Source organism: Fukomys damarensis, unplaced genomic scaffold, assembly GCF_012274545.1.
Source record: "Fukomys damarensis isolate Sample0158 unplaced genomic scaffold, DMR_v1.0_HiC HiC_scaffold_27, whole genome shotgun sequence".
In the NCBI taxonomy this organism is placed as follows: Eukaryota; Metazoa; Chordata; class Mammalia; order Rodentia; family Bathyergidae; genus Fukomys; species Fukomys damarensis.
The window spans coordinates 97,453-121,563 of NW_022900939.1; the positions used below are offsets into that span (position 1 = coordinate 97,453).

The 24,111-nt window shown below is 55.1% G+C and overlaps 1 protein-coding gene and 1 long non-coding RNA gene across 3 annotated transcripts in view; one reads left to right on the forward strand and one right to left on the reverse strand.

Annotated features, from left to right (window-relative positions):
* Window positions 1-5,803: 5,803 nt before the first annotated feature.
* Window positions 5,804-21,511, forward strand: Slc22a8 (solute carrier family 22 member 8). Of its 2 annotated transcripts, none has more exons than XM_010632957.2 (11): window positions 5,804-5,930; window positions 6,460-6,831; window positions 16,206-16,309; window positions 16,727-16,881; window positions 17,493-17,661; window positions 19,110-19,233; window positions 19,312-19,427; window positions 19,790-20,004; window positions 20,581-20,689; window positions 20,812-21,015; window positions 21,091-21,511. In XM_010632957.2, exons 2-11 carry the CDS (start codon window positions 6,499-6,501, stop codon window positions 21,185-21,187), a joined length of 1,626 nt encoding a protein of 541 aa, XP_010631259.1. In that variant the 5' UTR covers window positions 5,804-5,930; window positions 6,460-6,498; the 3' UTR covers window positions 21,188-21,511. The 2 variants fall into 2 exon arrangements, with proteins under 2 accessions (XP_010631259.1, XP_010631260.1); XM_010632958.2 differs by having other exon boundaries at window positions 5,842-5,930; window positions 6,495-6,831.
* Window positions 6,840-24,111, reverse strand: part of LOC104868263 — a 52,533-nt gene continuing 35,261 nt past the window's right edge. Inside the window, exon 7 of the long non-coding RNA XR_781983.2 lies at window positions 6,840-12,319. This is a non-coding gene — a long non-coding RNA (uncharacterized LOC104868263). The remainder of the gene's footprint in view (window positions 12,320-24,111) is intronic.

Consider the following 24,111-nt stretch of genomic DNA (forward strand, 5'->3'; position numbering starts at 1 on the left):
TTTTTTTTTTTTTTTTTTTTTTTTTTTTGGTACCAGGATGAAAATCTGGACCTTGCACTTGCATGGCAGGCAGCAGCCCCACTGAGCTACATCCCCCAGCCCAATAAATCTCTGAACAGGTTAGCTGCTATGTGGATGGAGATATAGATTATTTAACTAGTTTTTAATTGATGCATATTCAGATTTGGTCTTTTTTTTTTCGGTACTGGGAATCAAACTCAGGACCTTGTGCTTGCAAGGCAGGTGGCAGAACCACTGAGCTAAATCCCCAGCTTGACAGCTTTATACTGCCCAGTCATAACATGGGAGGTCTTTCCATCTTCTAACAGCTTTTCAGTTTCTTCAGTGCTTAGAAATTTTCATTGCAGAGAGCTTCACCTCCTTGATTAGACTGAACCCTGGGTACTTTTTAAGCTACTGTGAATGGACCTAGTCAGTTTTTATACTGTATTGTTTAGCAAATAATGGGAGAGTCTATAAAAGTTCAGTACAAATATAGTCTTTAAAAATATTTTTGATGTGAGATTGATTGAAAACAAGGATACGGAATGGTAGATACTGAGGCCAGCTCTCAGCTCTATAGGATTTTGCTGAAATACTTGAAAGCAATCGAAGGGTGCCACGAAATGTGGCATTTGAATTCTTCAGTGGATGTCTTCTAAAGAATGGGAATTCTTCATGCCTGAAATGGCTGTACTACCTGGAAGAGATTGGCAGAGCTGCACAAGCTGAAACCTTTTCCAGAGGAGAAAGAGAGACACAAAGAAAGTATAAAGATGGTGGTAAGAGGCAAATAAAACTATTTCTTGCCTCAGACTACAAATCCAGCCAGGTGAATGACCCAGTTTCATAAAAATAAGATCATTTCTAAGAAGCCCAGGTGCTATGAAGGGAATCAAACAGGACGGCAGTGATAAGCCTGGGAACCTAGGTGGCACCCGCTCGGTGGGAGGAATGGTATCTGGAGAACAATAGGTGACATTGGAGCTCAGATGCCAATGTCAGGAAGACCAGAGAACTCTTCAAGGGACAGTGACCTTCCAGCCAAGGCTGAAGAAAGAAAGAACACGGGATGAGAGCAAGGTAGGGTTAGGGGTGGCCAAAAGCATGGAGAGGAAAGGCTGTGGGAGCAGACCTGCAGACCCAGGGAAAGTTTGGGACAGTGTCCATGGGAGAGCAGCTTGGTCCTCCGACTGCTCAGCTGAGGACGATGGCAGGGAGGAACAGAGCCGCGGGAGCTCATGGAGGAGGCCACAGGAGGTTGGCGGTGTGGGTGGGGTGGCAGTGAAGTAGGCATTATTGCCCCCTGCTTCACAAAGGAAGAAAGTGAAGCCCAGAGAATAAGGGCTCTAAACAAGGCCATTTGGCCTTCAAGTAGCAAGACTAGCATTTTCCTTGGTACTTTTGAGTGCAGCAAAATACACTTAGCACATGGTACGCCATTTAACTGGACTTTGCCAGCCCCTCAAGTAAAGACTTGGTACTGGAGCAGCAGGGTCCCCAGCCCAGGCAACCTTGTCACAACCGTGCAGCTGGAGCCCCACTCTGGATGCCCCTAGTTCAGAGGCATTGCATCTGCTTTTACGTTCATTCAGGAGTGGAGCTTCAGGCCCCATGTCCTCCTGTCCACAGGTACCACAGGGTGGGTTTCTTCCCTATGTTGATGAAATCTCAAGATTTTACCAAAATATCTGAGACCCCACAAAATCCAATCTGTGCCCCACAGCCACCAAAGGGCACTGTGCAAGGGACAAGGACCTTGGCAGAAATGGGACAGCAACAGGAGATAGCAGGACAAAGATGGAGCAGGTCTGCCGACAGTTGAGAAGCAGAGCAGGGTGGGGGAAACACCCTGCAGTCCTGCACCAGCCCCCGAAACTGGCGCAGATGCCACACACCACCCACTGCCTTGCTCCCAGCTGTCCCCAGGGTGAAATAGCCCGAGGGACCGAGAGAACTGGGAGGAAAGAAATGCAGGGACTATCTCCAGCAGCCCCATGACCTCCAACCTGTGGCTTACACGTTTTATAGATGAGGAAACAGCTTCCACAGCTGGTGAGCCCTGACAGCCATTGTGCCTCTGGGTGTACTGCTTGGCTCAGTACCCCAACTTCTTCAGGCCTGGTGACTTGGATGTGCCCTGGCCTTGGCACCCCAAGCTCACCGGCGGCCCCAACTCAGCTCCCCTCTGGAGGCGGTGCTGACATTGCCCACTGCTTCCTGGCAGCTGGGCCCAGGATCTGCATCCAGGAGCTGACTTTTATTCCCATCACACTCATCTTGCTCACTCATCTGACGGCATTTGTTCTGAGCCCACACAGCACCAGCCTCTGGGGTCCAGGAAAGCGGCCTCTGTCCTGCCCTGCAGAGCTCACACAGAGGCCGGGACCACAGGGGCTGCACCAACCCTCGCAGCACACAGAACAAGTGGTATCATCCCTCTCCCTCTCCTGCAGGCAGGGACACCAAAGTTCGGAGGTTGGTGTGACCCTGGCTGGGTACGCAGCTCTCAGGTTTGCCAAGCATGTGTGAGGACAGGTTCCAGCCCCAGCACCCAGGAAAGAATTCAGAGGTCAAGGTGAACAGCAGGCTTAGGACTCAACCCTCAGAGGCCTGATGCCTCCCCTGCCGAGGCACCTCTGTCCCCGTGCCTGATGACACCTGGGTTCACTGCTCCAGACAGCATTTACCTCTGCATCTCATCCCCAGTGCTGAGAAGACCAGGATGGCTTCAGAGTCCTGGGTGGGACCCTGGTACTTGCCCTGTCTGATCTGGGCTTCTACAGACACGAGGGCACCCACTGTAGATCACCTGACCCAATCGGCCCAGACCTGCTGGGCCACACAGTATTCCTCACACCTGGCCCCACATGCAGGACCAACCTGTGTCTCCTTCACAAGAGACATGCCGCTGCTGTGTAACCTCCAGGGTCCTCCTCTCCTTCAGGAGGGAAATAAGGCCTCTGGGCCTCTGGGCACAGCTCCGCTGAACAACTCCTTCACATACCACCCACTCTGAGGTTAAGCTGTCCCCATCCGCCTGCTCTTCTGGGCCCAAGAGAGACCAAGGCCGAGTCAGGGACAAGGCTGACCAAGGGACAAGGTAGGCAGGACCCTTGCTGCGGGAGACATCGCCACATGGACTCAATCTCCAGCCCAGACCCACCCTAGGACAGGTTGGGCTCAGCATCCCTACGTGTCCACTCTCCATGCAGCCCCATGAGATTGCAGCTGTTATCATGGTGCCCATTTTTCAGTAGAGAAAAACTGAGGCTGCACACACAAGGTCCTCTGCTGAGGTCCCAGACACCTATACAGGAGATAACACCAGGATCTTTTGCACCCTCGTTACACTAACCTCCTCCGATTTTGAGGTCTGTCACTGGGGAGCATCTGCTAAATATGAAAGCACTGATTTCCAAACAGCACCTGGAGCAGGCCTGCCCTCCTCACCTCCTGGTCAGCAAGTTAGCCCCAAGGACACGGCAACTGAGCAGGCTTCCTGGAACCAGGGGCACTTCCAAGTGCTAGCATGATCTTGGAAGGCTTCCTGGAGGAGGTGACACTGAAGGAGGAGTCAAGGAGGAACTGACCTTGGAAACCATGCAGGGAAAGCATGGTGTGGGACCCAATCTATTCCCTCACCATGTATGGCATCTCAAGAGGAAACCACGCAGCTATGACTTGAGGCCTGGAAGATGGGGAGCATGTGGAAAGGTACCCTGGGTGCAGATGCCAAGCACGGACTCCCCGGTTCCTTCCTGTTCCCCTGCTGTCCCCTGTGGGTCTGCAAACCAAAGTGACAACGTGACACTGCATCTCCCTGCTGTGCCCCCCTCCAGTACCCATTTCTGCACAAGGCCCAGCCTGGCTGGCATTTGGCACCTGCAGGATGGGCAAGCCCTGGAGTCCGGCAGGAAGGAGTGCAGGCCCAGCACCCTCCTCCCTCTGCACTGGGAAAGCAGTGAGACAAAGGGATCCCAGAAGGTGGGAGGAAGGTCGCCCACACAATTGGAAAATGTTCACACAAAAGTCCAGATTTCCAGCTATTTTTAAAGTCTGAGGATCTGGCATCAGAGCCTGCATGTCCCCATGGCAACAACAGTCAGCACTGGGTGCCACTGCTTCCCTTAGGACGGGCTGGCTCTGCAGCTTTCCTGCCTCCAGCCCATGGGGCACCTGGCTACTCACTCACACAAGTCGTCAGGGCCCACTCAGGTTTGAGACATCTGAGGAGCAGAAAGCTGTGCTGGGGATGGGAACTGTGGCATCTGTCTGTCACCCTGCTCCCCTCCAGGGTGGGAGCCTTGAAGTCTTGCAGAGATGTTTGGGTCCCAGACCTCCACAGCAGCATCATCCTGAGAAATGAGACACCTTGCACAGCACAAAAGGGCATCAGAGTGGCCCTGACCCAGGTATCAGGAACCCAGTGGCATCTTCCAGGGGCTGTGTACTCTGGCTCAACCCCAGCAACCTAGGGGAGTCGCTGGCACCTTTGAACAGCATTCCTCTGGGACAGAACAGATGGACAGCACGGGCAAACTGGGAACCAGAAAATCTCTAAGAGGGCAGAGACCCAGGGGGGGGGGCCCTCAGGTGACGACCCCCCAGTTCCCTGTGCCTCAAGGTAGAAAAATCTTCTTGACACAACCTTGGAGGGTAATTTAATTGTCCTTTGATGACTCTGAATCTCACACTGCCTCAGGCCACTGAAGAACAAAGTGGCCCATGGCCCACTGGTAAGCAGGGGAACCTGGGGACACTGGTGGGAGCACAGTAGTGAAGGGAGCACTGGATGAGAGTGTGAACACACCCCCAGACATGAGCCCTAAGGGGTAAGAAATAGGCAGGCAGGGGTGACCAACTATAGCAGGGACCATCGGCTGACCTTCCCAAGGAGGTTCCTGCAGAACACAGTGGTTCCTCCACCTGCCTCACAAGTGCAAGGGCCCAAATTCCATCCCCAGTAACAAAAAGAGAGAGAGAGAGAGAGAGAGAGAGAGAGAGAGAGAGAGAGAGAGAGAAATCACAAGAACACACCCACATAGACTTCCAAAATCCAGGCCCTGAGGGCAGACACCACCCCACCCTGCCTCCTGGGGCCCTGGGCAAGTAGCTCTGCCTCTTGCTTTCCTTACTCGCAACATCTGGATAACAAAGGGCTGCTGTGAAAGTTCTGTGAGCCTAAAAGTAAATCCTTGCCAACCCTCAGAACTCTCCCCCGCTAGGTGATTCCAGGGTGGTTTGGTTTGGTTTTTGCCTGTCAGTGCTTCCTGCACTTTGTCCAAGAAACATATTATATAATTTAAATCATGTCCGAAGAAAAATCAAAGCCAGAGGGGCTGGACTGGGTCCCCGGCAGCCGTCCCCAAGGCTAGGACAACAGTGTTGTTGGAGGCCTGAGGAGAGCACCAGATAAACTCTGTCTGGGGCTCAAGCCTCATGAATCCACCCCGAGGTGCCAGTCAGGAAGGGGCAGAATGGCGCTGCGTACGGCCCCTCTAGGTCAGCAGCCAGCCTCCTGCCACCAGTCTCAGCTCCTTGTCCCAGGACATCAGCTCAGGAGGACCCTACATCCTTGGGGCTCCAAGCAGACCCAGGGTGAGCTCACGAGCCCACCAGCACTTGTCCAGCCAGCAGTCCCCTGCCTCAGTCTCTCCCCACCCCCAGCCTGTGCTGAGGCAGCCGTTTCTGCAGAGCTGGGCCTGTTGGATCCACAATGCTCTCCCTGCCGGGATGTTAATCCTGCAAAGAAAGTCAAACATTAGCCCAAGAAGCAGCTTATGCCTTATATAAGCCCCCCTGGAGAGGCCCAAACACAGCTTGTTGGAGCTGATCCGTCCAGCCCAGCAGCTGCTGGACCCTACCTAGGACAGAGCTCAGGCTCCAGTGACGGCTTCACCATCCTACCGGAGAAGACCAGCCACCAGGTGAGAAGGGATCAGGGCCCCCAAGCATGCATCCAGGCACCCTTAGGCCAGGTTCTGCTTCCTCATTGTGGCCAGCCCAGCCCCAGATGACCCAAAACCAGCTTGGACTGCCCTGTGCCTCAATGAGGAAACCCCGGCCAGGGGAACAGCTAAAGCCAGAGAGCTGGGGTCCCTTCTCCCAGGGCATCTGCCATCAGGGATGTCCACCAGGGCAGCCCTGGACCCAGCCATTCTATGCACAGGCAGGTGTGACCAGCCTGGCTGAGCACATGCATGCACACATGCACGCACGTGTGCACACACACACACACGCATACATGCCCACATACGCATGGATACTCAGAGCTCTGCCTGTGTCCACACAGCTGCAGATACACTTGCTCCTACTTGCTCCTACATACCCCCGTGCAGCTGGGCACAGCCTCTGTGTCCACCTGTGAGTCTGTGGACACCACCCTGAGCCCACGTCTTCACATACAAACACATGCTCGTGTGTCACATGCACACATATGCCCCTTTCCTTGGCCAGATCCCTCCCCTGAAGCTCCAGCTCTTCCTGCCCAGAGCCATGACTTTCTCGGACCTCCTGGAGCACGTGGGCAGCATGGGCCGCTTCCAGTACCTGCACGTGGCCCTGCTTAGCCTTCCGATCCTTGGCATGGCCAACCACAACCTGCTGCAGATCTTCGCGGCCACCACCCCTGCCCACCACTGTCGCCCACCCCCCAACGCCTCCACAGGGCCCTGGGTGCCCCTCCTGGACCCCACTGGGAAGCCTGAGAGGTGCCTCCGCTTGGTGCACACACCCAATGCCAGCGTGCCCAACGCCACCCGGGTGGCCACCGAACCCTGCCTGGACGGCTGGGTCTACAATACCAGCGGGGACACCATTGTGACAGAGGTATGCCTGGCCCCTTCATCCTCACCTAAGGGACCCCACACACCCTGCACCACTCAGGTCTGCTGGTCTCTGAGGACAGGGATGGGTCAGGTGCTGACTCACACCGCGTGGGTTCTGGCCGAAGGCTGCCTCGGCCTGCTCCAGGGCCAGCCCAGTGTGGGTCCCTGTTCCTGGGTCAACAGCCCAAGCGAGCCACTCTGAGTCACGGCAGCACCACACAGCAGCAGTTATATATCCAAAGCCCTCTGCACCATGACCTTAGACAATGACCCACCAGCTAGGCAGGAGTGGACGGATGAACAGTAGAGGGTCATCCCCAGAGAAGCAACCCTGGGGTGAGAGGCCAGTGTTGGGCAAGGCGCCTCAGCTACAAGGGAGAAGAGGAAACTTCCATGGTGGGCAAGGAGGGGGTGCCCAGCAAAGGAGTCTGGGGAATAAGGGGAGCTGCCCCAGAGTGTCATATCCTCTGTGGACTCACCAGCCCTGTCACCTGCCACCTGCAGGGACTGCAGAGTTGAATCAGCTCCTTCATGAGCTGAGAGGCCAATTGGGGGCTGGAAAGGAAGACAGAGACACAGGAAGTTGGGTTTTGGGGTGTCTACCTACTGCCAGGTAGTCTTCCAGGTCTCAGTGTTTGAGCTTGTCTACCTCTCCCATTACAGAGACTCAAGGCCAGGCTGTCTGGAGCCACAGAGCCGGTCAGCTAGGGCTGGAATTTACAGCTAAGGCTGCTCAGAGGTGCAGGGATGTGTTATGGGAGTTTGAGAGAAAGGCCAAAACCACAGGGCAGCTTCCTGAAGGAGGAGGTGTCTGGGCAGACTGGTGAGCCCACTCCTCTTGGTTGACTAATTCCAAGGGTTCAGGTCTTGCCCTGAGAGTCCTCACCTGGCTTCCAGTAGGCAGACAAGGAAACTGAGGCTCAGCCATGTCCTTCACTTCCTTGGTGAGCAGAGGTTGGGCTTGAATTCAGACCTGTCTATACTCAGAGCCCTGTTATTCCATGTTCAGGGAGAATTCACTTCTATACGGAGCCCTTGTGACGCACAGACATGGCTCTGAATGCATCACACACATGAATACAGTGACCCAACGGCTCTGTGAGCAGCTAGCATTCTGACCCCTTTTCCAGATGGGAGCTGGAACAGAGAGGTCAAGCAGCTTGCTGGAGGCCACACTGCTAGTAAGGGGCAATGAGGATCAACATGCACTATGCTCCTCACATGACACCGGGGGATCCCACTCCCCTAGATCCCGCGTCCTCCCTCTGTCCCTAGCAGCAAGCACAGCACCCAAATGCATCTCCTGTCCAAACTTGAATTCACACAATGCATGGTGCCATGGCCAAGGAGCCTGAGAATGCAAGCAGCTTCTCACAGACACAGACCCAGCCCAGGGCCAGGGCAGCATGGGGGAACCACGCACCTCCCAAATTTCCAGCTGTCTGAAAGCTCTGATGCCCCAGCATCTGGAATAAGGCAGCCCAGTGGTGCTCCAGGGAGTGGATATTTCTGCAAGGTGCAAATGCATGCTTGGGAAACCTGAGGGCTCTGGGGCTAAAGAGCTGTCCTGAGGGCTCACTAGGGCTGGTCAGGCACAGTGTATGGCAAGGCTAAATGGGAAGTCCCAGAAGCATGGAGGGCACCAGGCAGAAAGGCTGCAGGAGCCAGGAGTGGGCAGTTGATGGGACTCAGACATGGGGCTAGAGAGGCCTAGCTTGGGCACAAGGCAAAGTTGTGGGTCCATAACAAGGCAATGAGGGGCCACTGAGTTCGGTGGTGGCTGGCAGGACCACTTCAGTGGCTCAGGTCTCCTTCTGACCTGAGGGTCACTGCTAGCTGCAGAGTGGAGGTCGGCTTGCAGGGAGCTTTGTTCTGGCAGCAGGTGACCCTATAGCCAGTTGGCTTAGTTGTGGGACAGATGGCAGCTTGAGGAAAGGATAGATGTCTGAGAGGCTGGGGAGGCAGACTGAAGGGACCTGGAGTGGAGTTTCCAGGGAAAGATGAAAACCCCAGCATAGGGCTCAGCAAAGAAACAAAATCCATGCGGTGCAACCAAACCTCTGCATCACTCGCACTGTGGCCACCAGGTGCCCAGACCCCGAGCGCTGCACTGAGGAGCTGCACTGACCCTCGCCCTGCCCTCTGCACTCAGCACCTGTGTTCTGGTCCTGTGTTCAAGGATGGGAAAACGGAGGCACAGCCACTGATAAGGGCCTTGCACCCCTGAATGGTGTCATGGGGAGTCAACCTAGTACCAGGTCCAGAGCCCATGTTCCCTAAGGCTCTGGCTCAATCACCAGGCTGACTCATGCCCTGCACCCAGGCAGCATCTCTCGGTGTGTCCCCTCAGCACAGGGTGGTGTTTCCCCCTCCTCTGTGACCCAGGAGGCCCTGGCTTATGCCTGGTCAATGCTGCATGCAGATTCCCTCCCTCAACCCTGGGGGCCCCCCAGCCTACGCAGGACACAGACGTGCACAGACCAGTGGGTGGCCATGGGGAATAGCTGCCATTCTGCATTGCTGCCCAAGTGGGCTCCTGAGACCCCCATGAGCAGCGGCCCAAGCCCCGCAGGCAGCCAAGCATCTGTCCCCCGTGTCAACCACACTCCAGTCTGTGACAGCATCAGGCTGTGTGAATCTTCACCAGGCCTGGGGAGTCATGCCCTTCTCCATGCCATGTCTTAGGGAACAGCAGTGCCAGGCCTGGGGACAGAGGGAGGAGCAGCTGGGCCTCCCTGGGGGACTGTGGCTCAGAGCAGGGACTGCAAGCATCAGCTCTGGTGGGAAGAAGGGGACAAGGAATGAGTAGAAAGGAAGGTAGTGTCTGGCGGTGTGTACACCCTAGTCAGGACCAGAGAGTGAGGGAAGGATGTGGTGAGTTGGAGTAGGACAGCCAGAGCTCAGTCCTGACCCTGTGGATTATGGGAACGTCACGGAACCCAGAAGCCCAGGTTTTCTCATCGATAAAAAAAAAAGCTAAGGGAGTGGACGTGAGGATCAAGAGAGATAACAACGCAGCACTTGGAGCCATGGAAACTGGAAGGTCAGTCGTCCTCACAAGCCAAGCCAGGACCCAGTGAGAGGGAGGGGCCATCGCAGCCCTCCCTGTGCTCACCAGCCCTTTTGGGCCTGGCCATCCACAAATGGGGCAACCAAGAGAATCAGCAGGTGAAGATGAACCCAACATGGGGTCCAGACTGGGACAGATTTCCCCCTCCCTCCAATGCCCTAAGCCCTCCTGGCAGGGAAATCACACATTCTTTTCTCATGGCACAGAAACCAGGTCAGGATTTTTCAGAGGAGCTTTTCGAAGACATTAAGAGGAAAGAAACAAAGGCCTTTCTTCCAAGTCTGCAGAGCAGGGGAGCCTGGGTGCTAGGCCCTGGGAGCCTGAGCCTCCAACTTCTAGGCTCCTGTTGGGCCACCAGAAGCCCCACACACACACACACACACACTCATATGCACACACATTCACACACCTGGACTGTACATCTATGCACACCTGGAAGCCCAAACACGTATGTGTGTGTGCTTGCATGCTCTCCTTGCACACACAATTGCATGCACACATGTGTACTGTGCACACTTGTGTATAGCTGGACTGCACTGTGCACATATATGCATACCCACATGCATGTGTGCACGTGCACACATACCAGCACACGTGTGCATATGTGTGCATGTGAACAAACACTTACACTTACTCTCAGGCAAGGCCCATACACATAAGTGCATGCACATGCACACAGGCATGAGCAAACATGTACACACATGTCCCTGGAGGACCTAGTGGCTGCTGGAACAGAGCCGTCCCACCTTGTTTCATTTCTGTAGCCCCTCTAACCCCTCCATCCCAAGCCCAGAACTCAGGCCCTGCCCCTTTCTCCTAGCCTGACTCTCAGGAAGGACCAGGGGCCACACTCATGGCCTTTCTGGCAGAACAATCTCATGGCACCACTTTACAAAAGCTACTCTCCTAGGCATGGCACTGGCTCAGGGGCCTTCGATAACAGGACAATGGTAATGAAATGGCCTCTGCACCCAGAGTGCCACTGCTGTCCAGCCATTGTCTGCAATTCCAAGAAACAGGTACAGAGCCCCTGCAGGGCCAGGTGAGGAGACAGGTACAGAAAGGCACATGCCGGGCCCTGGGAAACACAGCTCCAGGGGCAGGGCTTTGGCCCCAGGACCCCTGGCCAGTCCTCCTGGCCTTTGGGCAGAGCACAGGCTCCCTTGAGAGCCCAAGGGTGCAGCAGCAACCACCCTGAATAGGCCTGGCTGCAAAGGCCCAAACGGAGGAAGGGCACACTTTCCCATCCACAGAGGTCATGCTCTGCCTATCCTCTTTCGCCTCAGCCTTTGGGCCTCCAGGCCTCCTTCCTGCTGCTGCTTAGCTTCTGAGCCTCTTGCCTCCTCCCACTTGGCCCTGTCACTGGCCACAGCCTCCTCTGCTTGAGTCCTCCTGGGCCAACCTGTCCCATGGTACTCAGGACACAGTTCCACACAGCAGCTTTCCGTGGCCACCATGGGAAGTAGTGGTCAAGGTCAGGGACTCCCCTGAAAACCAGCAAAGCTGAGTTTGAGTCTCTACCTTGAAACAACTGTGCTGTGCTCAGACACATGACCTCCCCTGTGAACCTGGGGTCTGTCTGTGAAACTAGGGGCCAACCTCATCACATTATCATGGTACTGCTCACAGAGCCTTCTTTCCTCCTTGCTTCCTGCCTGTTGCATTAGCCATTCAGCAAGACATAGCAGGAGGCTCCTCATCCTTCCCTTCCTAATCCAGGTCCATTGCACTCCAAGGAAGGAAAACAGAAAGGCCAAGAGTGCCAGGCTAAGACTTGGGGAGCAAGAACACCAGGCGGGATTGCCAACAGTTAATAGGAAAAATGAGTCAAGGCTATGCCAAGGGCCAGATAAGAGCACCAGGAAGCCATTGCTGATCCCCTGACCAGCAAGTTACTTTTCTTTCTCTGGCCTCATCAGTGAAATGGTCACATTAACCTAGCCCTGTTTACTCATTAATTATTCATCAAACAAACATTAACACTCACTATTACCAGCTACTCTGCTAGCTTCCAGGGATAAAAAGTCAAATTACATGTGCTCTGCCCTCCACAAGGTTATGGAATGCAGGGGAGGAAAACAAGTCAATAAGCAGCTAGGATGCCATGCAAACTATGCCCTTCTGGAGGTGAGGACAGGATGCTGGGCATGGAGGGAGAGCCCAAGGAAACACAAGCCCCACTCAACGCCTGGCGTAATAACTGCCCTTCTGCTGTGGATTTCTGTGGCGGGCTATTCTTGGGCCTTTGCATAGCTAACCACACAGAAAGCATGTGAAAATCTCTTTAAGCGTCTCCAGGACAAAGATCTCTCACCTTTTCTCTGCACCTGGTTCCCTCTCTTCAAATCTCCTCTGCTCCATCACCACCTGTGTGGCCAGCAGACACACTCAGGAACCAGAGTGCCAGGAGTTTCTGTTGCTGCCAAAGGAAAGCACCACAAACTGGGTGACCTAGAGCAGTGGAGATTGTAGCCTCTTGGATGTACAGGCCGGAAGCCCAGGATCACAGTGTCAGTATGCTCTCCACCCCGGGAAGCAGCCACCCTTGCCTCTTCCAATGTCATTCCTGCTTTGCATGTGGACTCTGCTGACATCTGCTTCCATCACGGCATGGAACTGTCCCTGCGTGTGGTGCCCCTTGTGGGACACCAGTCACGGTGGACTAGGGATCCACTCTGTTGGCTGTGAGCTCACTATCACTTAGCTAAGTACATCTGCACGGACCTACTCAAATGAGATCACACCCTTGGCACGAGTAGTTAGAACTCCAGATATCTTTTGGGGAACACAGCTAAGCTGACGATGCTGTGCATCTCAGACCAGAGGCCCTGGGTTCCTGTGGAGACAGGCAGCCATGGCGACAGTGCCTCAACAGTTCTGATGAAATGTGATGCTTCCAGGAGAGATTGAAAGTGTATGGAAGTCCAATTCATTATATATTTAATCACAAACACAGCCCCTTCTGAACTTCAGGACCTCACTGAAGGACAATCGCACTCCAGAGGACAACCTGCCGTAGATCTTTTCCTGAGTCATCATGAAGGAAGAACTCTCCTGACTGTGCAGTGGGGAACTCGGGGCTAGAGACAGTCTGTGCTAACACACACTCATTGTGAGTGTTCTCAAGGCGTCTGGAGAACAGACCAGGCGGCCTCTCAAGTAGACACAGCACATCTCCAGCCTCCACGGCTCGCTGTTGCTATCTATCCTGTAAATATTCACTCACTCATCAATTCCACAAGTATTCATTGAGCAGCCACCATGTGTGCGGCACTACTCCAGGCCATGAAAATACAGCAATAAACAAAACAGACTCAAAGCCTGACCCTCATCCTGCTGGTGTTCTGGGGAGAAAAAAAATACAACAATCCACAAGAATGGAAAACTGAGCAGCCATCTGGTGGTGCATTCACTACAGAAAAAATGGAGTAGGAGAGAGAGAAACAGACACCGGGGTTATAATTTTTAACAAGGTGATCAGGAAGACTTCACTGGGAAGATGGCATTGAGTGAGGACTGAAGGAAGTGGAGGTGCTGGCCCAAGCAGCGCAGGACCTTCCAGGCACAGAGGGGTGAGTGCTGAGCCTGCAGAGTAGGACACACGCCTGATGTGTGGGGGCAACCAAGGGACAACAATGCTGGAGTGGGGCGTGCAGGGACTGGAGACAAGAAGGGTAGAAGCAGAGCAGGCTCTAGGCCTGGAGGGCTTTAAGGATTTGGACACGTTTTAAAAGAGACTCAAAGTTCACTCCAGGAATGACACTTCTTGTAAAATGCTCAATGTTCTGGTGGAAACCAGCTGTGACAGTTATTCTAAAGCCTGCATCGTCCCAAGTCCCTTAGCAGACACTGAGTCCAGGCAGATCTGGCCTCAGACAGGGCAGGCAGCAGCCTTGAACCGATCCAAGCAGGCGTCACACCAGTGTGTGTTTGTAAAGCCTAATGATCACACTGGTCATGGGATCCAGCGCACACGCCCCTTCACTTCTGCTCTCCCTCCCCCCTCCCCTCCCCGCTTCCACGGAGTCTACTCCTGTTTCCTGCCATCTTGCTTTTATTTTGCTCCTTAAGTTATTTATATTTTGGGCTTCTTGTTTTAGAAAAACCATTCATTTCACTTAGTATTACGATCTTAAGATCCATCTATTTTCTTACAAATGACTCATTTATCCTTCTATATGACAGAGTAGTGCTCCACTGCGTGTAAATAATACATTCTCTTTATCCGTTTGTCTGTTGGTGGGCATACAGACAGCTTCCAGGATTTAGCTATAGTGGGCTGGGCTGCTATAAATATGGTTGTGCACAAATCACTTAAGGCTCTAAATATCATAGAGACTGAGATGAAAATCTACCTGTGGGATGGATCAGGATAGGCTATGTTGCTGCCCTGAGTCAACAGTAATCCACAGCTTATCAAAGTTCCACAGTGCGAAGTGTTTCAGGCTCCCTGGGGCACCCAGGACACATGGTGACCCCGGCTCTGGGTCCTCCACACTGGGCTTCCAGAGTTGTTCCATTTGTCACCATCCGCATTGAGAAGGGAGGCAGCATCCCGTGCAGAGGTGGCTGTCTATCTTCCACTCAGTCCCATTATCAGGAGCCACATGGCCACCGTTCAGGGTGCACCAAGGGGTGAGTGGGTTTCATGGACAACTGGTCCTTCCTCTTGACTCTCCACAATGATAGCGGGTGGCACTGACATCTTCCTCCACACTGCCCTCCCCACCTGTGTCAGAGAACAGGAACAAGTCTTTGTCCCTGAACCTGTGGTTCCCACACTGTCTTACCTCTGACATATCCCTGGGAGGCATTTCTGGTGGATACCATTCTCCGCTCCATTACACAAGTAATCAGGATGGCTGGAGCAAAGGGTTGTGTGAGGATTAGCAGGAGAGTAGGCCTGTCTGTTGGGTTCCACAGTGCTAGCCAAGAGGCCCAGCCAGAGAGTCTCTTAGAGAGATGCCTGCTTGGAGCTGGCAGTGTTGAACACCACTGATCAGATTATCTGGAGAAGATGGAGGCCCTCAGCCCTCCAAAGATCATCACAGTGAGACTTTGGGCTTCAGCTTCCCCATTTGTAAGATGCTACATAACAAGGTTGATGATTCAGGAAGTTAATACAGAGATGGTACATTTGGAATAATGCCTTGCGCCTTGTAAGCCCTTAGACAGGACTGGTCACTGCTGTTAATGCCAGGGCAAAAGGGCTGGGCCCACAGATTGGGCGGCCACAGCGGAAATGGAGGGACCCAGATTCAGAGAAGGTGTCAGGGGATTGTGGGGCAGGAGAGGCAGGAGTCAGAAGAGTAACCAGTGTGATCTCACTCCTGTGTGAAACCCATCAGAGTTAAATCTTTAGAAAATGATGGTTTTCATAGGCAGTAGGGGGTGATTGGCCGTGGGGCCACTCAGGAGGGGTAAATTTGGGATCCATCACACAGCACATGCACAGAGTCCACTGAGCTTCAAAATAACCAAGAGGACAAACTTCACCTGTGTCCCACCAGGAAGGGGATGGGTGTGTCCCTTAGGTGGTCAGCACTAAAACCTCACATTGTATCCCACAAACATCTGCTATTAGGGTTCATCTATTACAAACAAGACACATTTTTAAATATTAAAAGACAGTGTGCCAGTCACTTCAGTTGGGAGCTGCAAGAACAGGTGACACATCCCACTGGGTGTGTCCCTATGTGTGATGCCACCCAGGTGGGCTTTAGAGAAGTGGCAGAGTCAGCTGGCTGGAGAAATGGGGCTGCATCCTGGGCATCCGCAATCATTGACACCACAGGGACGGGAGGACAGAGAGGGGGACCCAGGGGCCTTGGGGGGAAATAGGGGCTGTGTAGAGAGAAGAGGGCAGGGCAAAGAGCTGGACACACCAAGCAAAGAGAGGACAGCAGTGTCCACAGCACCAAGGACAAGCCAAGTCAGGACACAAAGGGCTTCCGTGCATGAACAAGAGCTTGTGGTGTTTGGTGAGCTTGGCCGCGTGCACCCAGGGACAGGCTGAGCCGTGAGATGAGGCTGAGCGGTGGCCGGTGACCTCACTGACGTCCCTTGGAGAAGGTGGTAAGATGAGGGTGTAAGGACGAGAGGAGAAGAGCAGAGAGCTGTGGGTACTTGTGGACACAATGTGGAGGACAGGTTGGACGGAGGAGCCTGGATGCCACACACAGGCCACACAGGTCCAAGGAACGCTGTGTTGCACAGCATGGCTCAAGGTCACGGCATCCAGGGCAGGTGGAGGAGAGCCAGCCCAGCGGGGTGGGTGCTAACAGGCGCCATCTCGACTTCTCCAGTGGGACCTGGTGTGCGACTCCTCCAAGCTGAAGGAGATGACGCAGTCAGTCTTCATGGCAGGCATCCTGATCGGAGGTCTGGTGCTGGGGGAGCTGTCCGACAGGTGAGGTTTGGCCGTGCCTGCCAGGAGAAGATGGGCCGGGTCTTGCCAGGGGTGCGGGCAGGTCTACCTGTCCAGGCTTCCACCACCCCAGCCCTCACAGTGGAGACTTCTGGGCCTCCCAGACCTGGGGTCCCCATGTTCCCGGACATGGCCATGTGGGGAGAAGAAGGGCACATGGGCTGTACCTTTGACCCCTACACCATGATCAGCTGAGCTGGGGCCAGAAGAGGTCATTCATTAACTCAGAGCTAACTGCAGACTTGTTGAAAAACAGCAATTACCAGCCATGCCCTATCTACAGACCGGCACGCCCTTGTCCTCAGGCAGCAGGCAGAGGCAGGGGGCGAAGCCCTTCCCAAACCTGCAGAGTCACTGGTTTTGGCAGGTGTGACTGACCGCCTGGCTCCCTTGCCGCAGGTTTGGCCGCAAGCCCATCTTGACCCTCAGCTACCTCATGCTGGCCACCAGCGGCTCGGGTGCAGCCTTCAGCCCCAGCCTCCCCGTCTACATGGTCTTCCGCTTCCTGTGCGGCTTGAGCATCTCTGGCATCAGCCTGAGCACCGTCATCCTGAGTGAGCCTGGGAGAGGCATGGGACGTGGGGAGCCCACCAGAGGCCATGAGTGGACCCAGCCTGGTCCCCCGCAGGCTGCCCAGGATCTTGGCCAAGGGGCTGCCCCCGTCAGGACCCCGGAGGTCCCGCGAATGTAACAGTTGCCACAAGCATAACAGCAGCTGTGGCCAGGCACAATGATATACGCCTGCAACCCCAGCTACTCAGGAGGCTGAGGCAAGAGGATAGCAAGTTCCAACCCAACCTGCATAACTTAGCGAGATAGTGTCTGAAAATAAAAAATAAAACAGACTCGGGATATGGCTCAGAGATAGAGACCTCTGGGTTTGACCACCCCAGTGCCTCAAAAAAAAAAAAAAAAGCAGCTATGAATCCTGAGAACTCCCTGGGACTGGAGCTCCATTAGGAACAGACTTGACCGAGTGTGCAGATGAGGAAAGCCCATTGGGACAGTGGTCAGGGCAGGAACTGGGAAGCAGACGTCCAACAGGTCTCTCCTGAGCTTCTCTGAGCTCTGCCCCACAGGGCCAAGAGGAATCTGGGGTGACTGGGCTGCAGGGGGCACAAGCGTGGCCTCAGCATGGCCCTGACCGCCCGGGATCCCCCCACAGATGTGGAGTGGGTGCCCACCCGGATTCGGGCCATCTCATCCACGACCATCGGCTACTTCTACACCTTCGGCCAGTTCCTCCTGTCTGGCCTGGCCTACGCCATCCCCCACTGGCGCTGGCTGCAGCTGACTGTATCCGTACCATTCTTCATCTTCTCCCTGCTGTCCTGGTATGTGACCCCGTCCCCTCCTTCCTGACAGCCCATCTTGCCAGTCCCCAGACAGGGACTACTGCTGGAGGGGTGGGCCCTGGGTGCTGGGCTGAAGGAGGGTGGCTAGGGTGGGTATCCAAGTGGCCCCAGCTTGGTACCAGGAGCTGCAGCAGTCAGGTTTGGTGCAGAAGGATAGCCCTGGGTCAGGACCAGTGCAGAGGGGAGATTGCAGGAGGAAAATGGGGGTCAAGAAGCCATGCTGGAGGGGGGATCTATAGAATATGGAGGTAGAGAAGGCAACAGGAGACCCAGCATGGGCAGAGCTCACTGTCAACTATGGAGCCCAAGCCATCCTAAAGGAGGAAATGAGTCTCCCTGACTGCTACAGCCAGAGTCCCCAAGGGGATGCACCCAGGGGATGTCGGGTGATTCCTACTGAGTCCCCTGGAGACCCCCTGGAGATCAGCCTGCCTAGGCTCTGGTTTCAGGCATAGCTATGGATGGCAGCACCACCATCCACACAGAGCAGGGGTCCTGAGGCTCAGGAGAAGCTGTTCTCCATGATTGAAGGTGGAAGCTGCTGGGGGAATGGCAGTCGGGGAACCCACGCTCTCCACGGCCTGGGGCAGGCGGAGGGAGTGACAGGTGGGAGGTGACAGGAGGTGGCAGGCACGGCTAAACCCCCTCCCACCTACTCCGAGTCACGTGTGCACTCTCTAGGTAGTGGGGTAGCATGGCCTACTGCTCAGTTTCATGGCCCAGCCTGGCACCAGGATGCTCACTACCCAGGAGTCACTGCTGCCAGGGACCAGGCCATGGGCCTGGCCCTTTCAGGGAGATTTAGAGGAGACGGAACTGCACAGCACAAGGCGGGTCTCAGGGCCCAGGAAGCACTGCTGCGAGTGGCCAGCGGTCTGAGACCAGGTCACCAAAGTCCTTGGCCCAAGGCCTCCCAGGGCCAGGCCCAGGCACCTGCAGGGACCACAGTGAAGCTGCCTACTTTGAGCAGCCGTCTCCAAACACCACACCTTCTCCCTGGCCTGGCCTCTACCTGCTCAGGAGAGGGATGTGATGCACAAGCCCAGTCCTGAGACCCCATGCACACACATACAATGGGCTGGTCCTGGGCACAGAGAGTCAAGGGACCCCAGCCCACTCCCCAGGCCACAGCCTTGCTTCCCCAGAGACACAGGGGCTGAGGCCACAGCAAGTGGGGTGGGAATGCTGGAGCTGAGTACACCACCCAGCCCTGGAAGATGACAGTGACAATGGGCCGGGGTGGTGCTGAGGGACACCCCTCTGGGGGTAGAAGAGGGTGCTAGCAGCTCAGCCCAGGGCAAAGTGGGTCCAACCTGCACCCCAAAGACCTACAGCCAGGGACCCTGGCTTCCGAGCCCCAACCCACGGTTCTGCCAGCCTCCCTGGGGCTCAAGGAGGAGGAGCCGCAGCACCCCAACTGCCCACAGGTGGATCCCCGAGTCCATCCGCTGGATGGTGCTATCTGGAAAGTTCTCAAAGGCTCTGCAGACACTGCGGCGTGTGGCCACCTTCAACGGCAAGAAAGAAGAAGGGGAGAAGCTCAGTGTGGAGGTAGGGTGGAGGGGCCTGGCCCCTGCTCTCGGGGCCCCTGGGTCGCTCTGATCATACCCTCTTCCCCCACTGTCCAAGGAGCTGAAACTCAGCCTTCAGAAGGACATCATCTTGGCCAAGGTCAAGTACAGCATCATGGACTTGTTCCGAGTGCCCATCCTGCGTCGCGTGACTCTCTGTCTCTCCCTGGCCTGGTAACTACTGCCCTCCCTGCCTGCCTTGGCCACACAGGGCAATGGACAAAGCCCAGAAGTCAGGGGCCACCACAGCCCAGCCCCTAACAGAGGGATTCCTGGGCCCAGAGAGGTAGGAGGGACAGCTGACACGCTGCCCATCCACACAGGACATTTCCTGCCTTGGGCTCTTGGAGAGCACCCCCGCTCAGTCGCCCTTGAGAGCTGGCTGTGGGCTGCTCCACTGTGACCTTCATGTCAGCCATTTCTCAGAAACCCCACAGTCACAGGCAGGCAGCACCATGAGGAAGGAACGTTTCAGCACCTAGGTGCCCAAAGGCTGCAGCCAGGCCACAGAGCCAACCCAGCCCCCTATCCATCAGGTTTTCCACCGGCTTCGCCTACTACAGTTTGGCCATGGGAGTGGAGGACTTTGGAGTGGACATCTACATCCTCCAGGTCATCTTCGGGGGTGTTGACATCCCTGCCAAGCTCATCACCATCCTCTCCATAAGCTACCTGGGCAGGCACATCACCCAGGCCACTGTCCTGCTCCTGGCTGGTGGTGCCATCCTGGCTCTCGTCTTCATGCCTGAGGGTGAGCAGCTGCAGGAGCTGCACCCTGGGTCACAGCTCTGAGGCCCTGCACACCTGTGGTGTCTTCTAGAGAATAATCCACTTGGGCGGATGACCTGCAGACGTCTCTCCACATCCAGCATGGCCTGGGCAGAGCTGCATGGGGACTGGGGGGTGGGAAGAGTCACTGGCATTAAGACACATCCTGGGGAGGTCTCTGTGAAGGATGAGCTGAGGTGCAGGAGCAGCAGAGTCAGGGCTCAGGAGAGATCCCAAAAACCACCACCCAGTGGGAAAACAGCTTCTATTTTAGATGAATGTCTGTTAGTATGCCTCTGCCCCTCCAAAGGAATTTGAGGTCTTTCAGGACAAGGACGCATACAACAAAATATAAGTAGGAATAGAGAATCAGAGCCAAGGGGAAACAGACACGGCCACACCCAGCATGCAGAGCATCAGGAGCAGCAATAGGGATGCTGTCTTTCAGTTTGGATCTGAGCTTCCTGGCAGCCAGGGCTAAAAGGAAAACAGGGTCTACTAAGGAAGGATAGGTGGGTGCTCCTGAACTGCGTGGCCCCTGACACATCCTCACCTGCAGACATGTACATCCTGAAGACAGCACTGGCTGTGTTTGGAAAGGGATGCCTGTCAGGCTCCTTCAGCTGCATCTTCCTCTACACTAGTGAGCTCTACCCGACAGTCATCCGGTAGGTGTGGGGTCCTGGCCCAAAGGACTCTGGGCCAGACAGGGCTGGGGAGTCCTCCTGTCCTTGTCCAGGGGCCCCGGGGCCTCTTGGGCTGACAGCCCTGGCTCCAAACCCCTTCCCAGGCAGACAGGCATGGGCATCACCAACATGTGGGCCCGCGTGGGCAGCATGATTGCCCCACTGGTGAAGATCACAGGTGAGGTGCAGCCCATCATCCCCAACATCATCTACGGGACCATGGCCCTCCTAGGAGGCAGCGCTGCCTTCTTCCTGCCTGAGACCCTCAACCACCCTCTGCCAGAGAACATCGAGGACATGCAGCAGTGGTGAGCTTCCCGCTTCTGCCTTCCGTGGCTCCAGGCAGCAAGTAGGGCTCAGGGCTGTGCCTGCCTCTGTTCCAGGTGCAAGCCAGCAAAGGATACAAAGCTGGAGCTGGAGGTGAAGGAGGGCCAGAAGATACCTCTAAAGTCAAGCACACCAGGCCTGGGCCCCAGCTGAGCACAGGGCCCTCCCTGACCCCTACAACAACCCTCATGGCCCTGCCTGCCTTGGGCCCTGCCTGGGGTGGGGCTTGGGCAGGTCTGTGCACCCTCCATAGCCTTCTGTGGGTGCAGTGAAGCCTCCCACCCCCTCCTCCAGGGCCTCAGCCACAGCCAGCCTAGCTGCCTGCCCACCTCAGGCCCATCGCCCACCCCAGGCCCTGCTGTCCCCCTGGTTCCGGCCTCTTCCCAAGGTCCCCTGGCTCAACCCTGGCAGACAGCATCCCCTTCTTGCCCTTAACCCCTCTCTTGGATGGGAAATTTCAATAAACGGCAACAAGAACTCAAGCCGTACATCTCAGGGTGGGGACAAGGACAGCCACCAAGTGACATGCAGGTCACATGCCTGTCCTCTGTATGGTGAATGCAGATGTGGCACAGCCAGGCCGGCACAGATGTGTGCACGTGTCCGCATCTGCCTGCACGGCTATAACCAACATGCATCTGCAGCAGGGCCTCTCGAACTCAGCTGGGCCAGGCTGCTCAGCTGGGCACAGGCAGGGATGCTTGAAGGGCCACATCACCCTGCTGTCCTCGGCCCTCGCCCATGCCCTTTGTGGGCAGCTGGACCTGCAGGAACCTGGCCCAAGGCCCCAAGCTGTTTGTCCAGCTGTACTCGTCTCCCCAGGCCTCAGGCTCTTGTGTACCTTGGCGTGCACACTGTCCTCAGGCATCTGGACCCCATGGGGCCAGGCAGAGCCAGCACAGGGCAGTGGGCTGGGCTGAGTCCCCTCCAGACTTCCCCTGCTCTCTTCTGTGCATGAGACCAAATCACCAGTGTGCTTCCAGCCAGCAGTCTACACCTCCACAGCTACCCAGGAGCTAGGAGCCCAGCTTTGACATGAGACAGGGGAGCTCTAAGCTGGGGCAGGGCCTCCAGGACCCTGAGCCTCAGTAGACACTAAGGACCTTGGTGGCTTCACATACAAACTGCATCTCAGGGACTGAGGAGGGCTCCAAACTAGGCCTCCTTCTACTGCAAGGCAGGTCCCTCCCCTCACAGCCTCCACACCAGTCTGTGTGCATGGTGGAGCCCTGGCCAGCCCTTGCTTCCTGACATGTTCCAGTGCTGAGGGGTGGTCACTGGAGCGAGGTCACAGAGAAGGACAGGACAGCAGCTCTGCCCAGGCACCAACACAGGACACAGCAGAGCAGCTCAGACGAGTGCAGGCTGGATCCTGACCTCTCCCTGGGTAGGGGAGTCTGAGTATGCCCGTCTGTCCCCCTCTGCAGTGAGGGCCCAAGAAGACATCTTGGTGGGCAGCATCTTCTATGACAAGCAGATAGACAGTGGTCTCCACATGGCATAAATCTAGGCTTCTCAACCCTCACCACTAACAGGAGAGTCAGGATGACAGGGTGTGGGGCTATTCTGGGCATTGACACCACTCCTGGGTACAGACCCTGTAAGCCGGACACACCTACCTCTCCAAATGTGGCCACAAGAATATCTTCAGGGGTGAATAACGGAGGCAAAGGCACCCAGGAAAAATCACTGTTTTTAAGGGTAAGATGAGCTTGGGCATATTTTCTCTCTAAAATCAAGGTGATAATCTCCCTCTTCCCTCTCTCTCTCTCTCTCTCTCTGTCTCTCTCTCTCCACAAACAAATGAGAGTTCACAATTGCTGAGCTATATTGGTTTGTTTTGTCTTGTTTTGTTCTTTGCTTTTTGAGATGGGGTCTTACTATGTTGCCCAGGTTGGTCTCAAACACCTGAGCTCAAGCCATCCTCCTGCCTCAGCCTCCCAAATAGCTGGTCCTACAGGTGCATACCGCCTCACCTGGTGCTATGGCTGCTTCTAGATGTCCCCAAAGCCTCATGGGTCATGGTGGGGCTTTTTCAGAGGTGGCTGGATCTAGAGTGTGCAATGCTGGAATTGATTCATAGTGCAAAGCTAGGATCAAGGACACTAGGATTAATGGTGTGAGTGCCACTCACCCTAGGTAGCCTGGATAAGATAAAAGGAACAGAAAGACACTGATAAGGTCCCTTGCTTGCTTGCTTTTGCTGTCCTCTGCTTCTCTGCTTGCCATGAACGGTTTCTCCTCTGTGTTGCCCCTCTACCAAGCCACCCTGCCTCGGAATCAGTCGATTACAGACTGAAACTTCTTCAAACTGTGAGCAAACATTCCTTTTGGGCATTTTGCCTCAGCAATGAAAAAGTAACTAACACCCCTGGCTAGAAGCTCTGGACGCTCTTTACCTGAATCAGCTCATTTAAAGCCCAACAACTCCAATGATTATCCCTATCTTTCAAATGAGGCCACCCACCCAGGAACTGAAAAGCCCTGGTCACCAAGCCAGAAGGGTCGGGGGAACACTTGGGTCCAGCAGACCAACTCAGAGTCGGCATCTTACATAATGCACATGGTGCCAGGTGAACACAGGCACAGCCGGCTCTCTCGGCATCCCCAGCCCTTGATCCAGCAAGGCACGTCCAATACTGATAGGGTGGCCCAGGATTAGGAGCCAAAGATATCAGAGAATTGAAGAGATGTCTCAGCATCATGACAAAAAACGAGATTAAGTTTGTACTCATTGTTTAAAAAAATAGTAGACAAGAGACATGACAATGGGGAAAATTAGAATCACAGCCATCAAGAAGGTGAAAGCAGGGCTGGGGATTTAATTTAGCTCAGTGGTTCTGCCACCTGCCTTGCAAGCACAAGGTCCCGAGTTTGATCCCCAGTACCAAAAAAAAAAAAGAAGAAGAAGAAGGTGAAAGCTGAGTGACCACAACATTGGCCTGTGGTTTCCACCTTCAAGGGCAACCTCTGACACTGTGTGGTTCCTCCCTCCTACTCAAAACCGTGACCCTGAAAAAAAAAGTGGCCCTAGAAGACATGTGCCACCCCAGATCACAAGATGCCAGGCAGACTCC

Coding starts and splice junctions, on each gene's coding strand:
- Slc22a8 (XM_010632957.2), top strand. CDS start 6,499: ATGACTTTCTCGGACCTCCTGGAGCACGTGGGCAGCATGGGCCGCTTC. Junction 19,428..19,789: donor CTCTGTCTCTCCCTGGCCTG/GTAACTACTGCC, acceptor CCTATCCATCAG/GTTTTCCACCGGCTTCGCCT. Junction 20,690..20,811: donor CTCTACCCGACAGTCATCCG/GTAGGTGTGGGG, acceptor ACCCCTTCCCAG/GCAGACAGGCATGGGCATCA.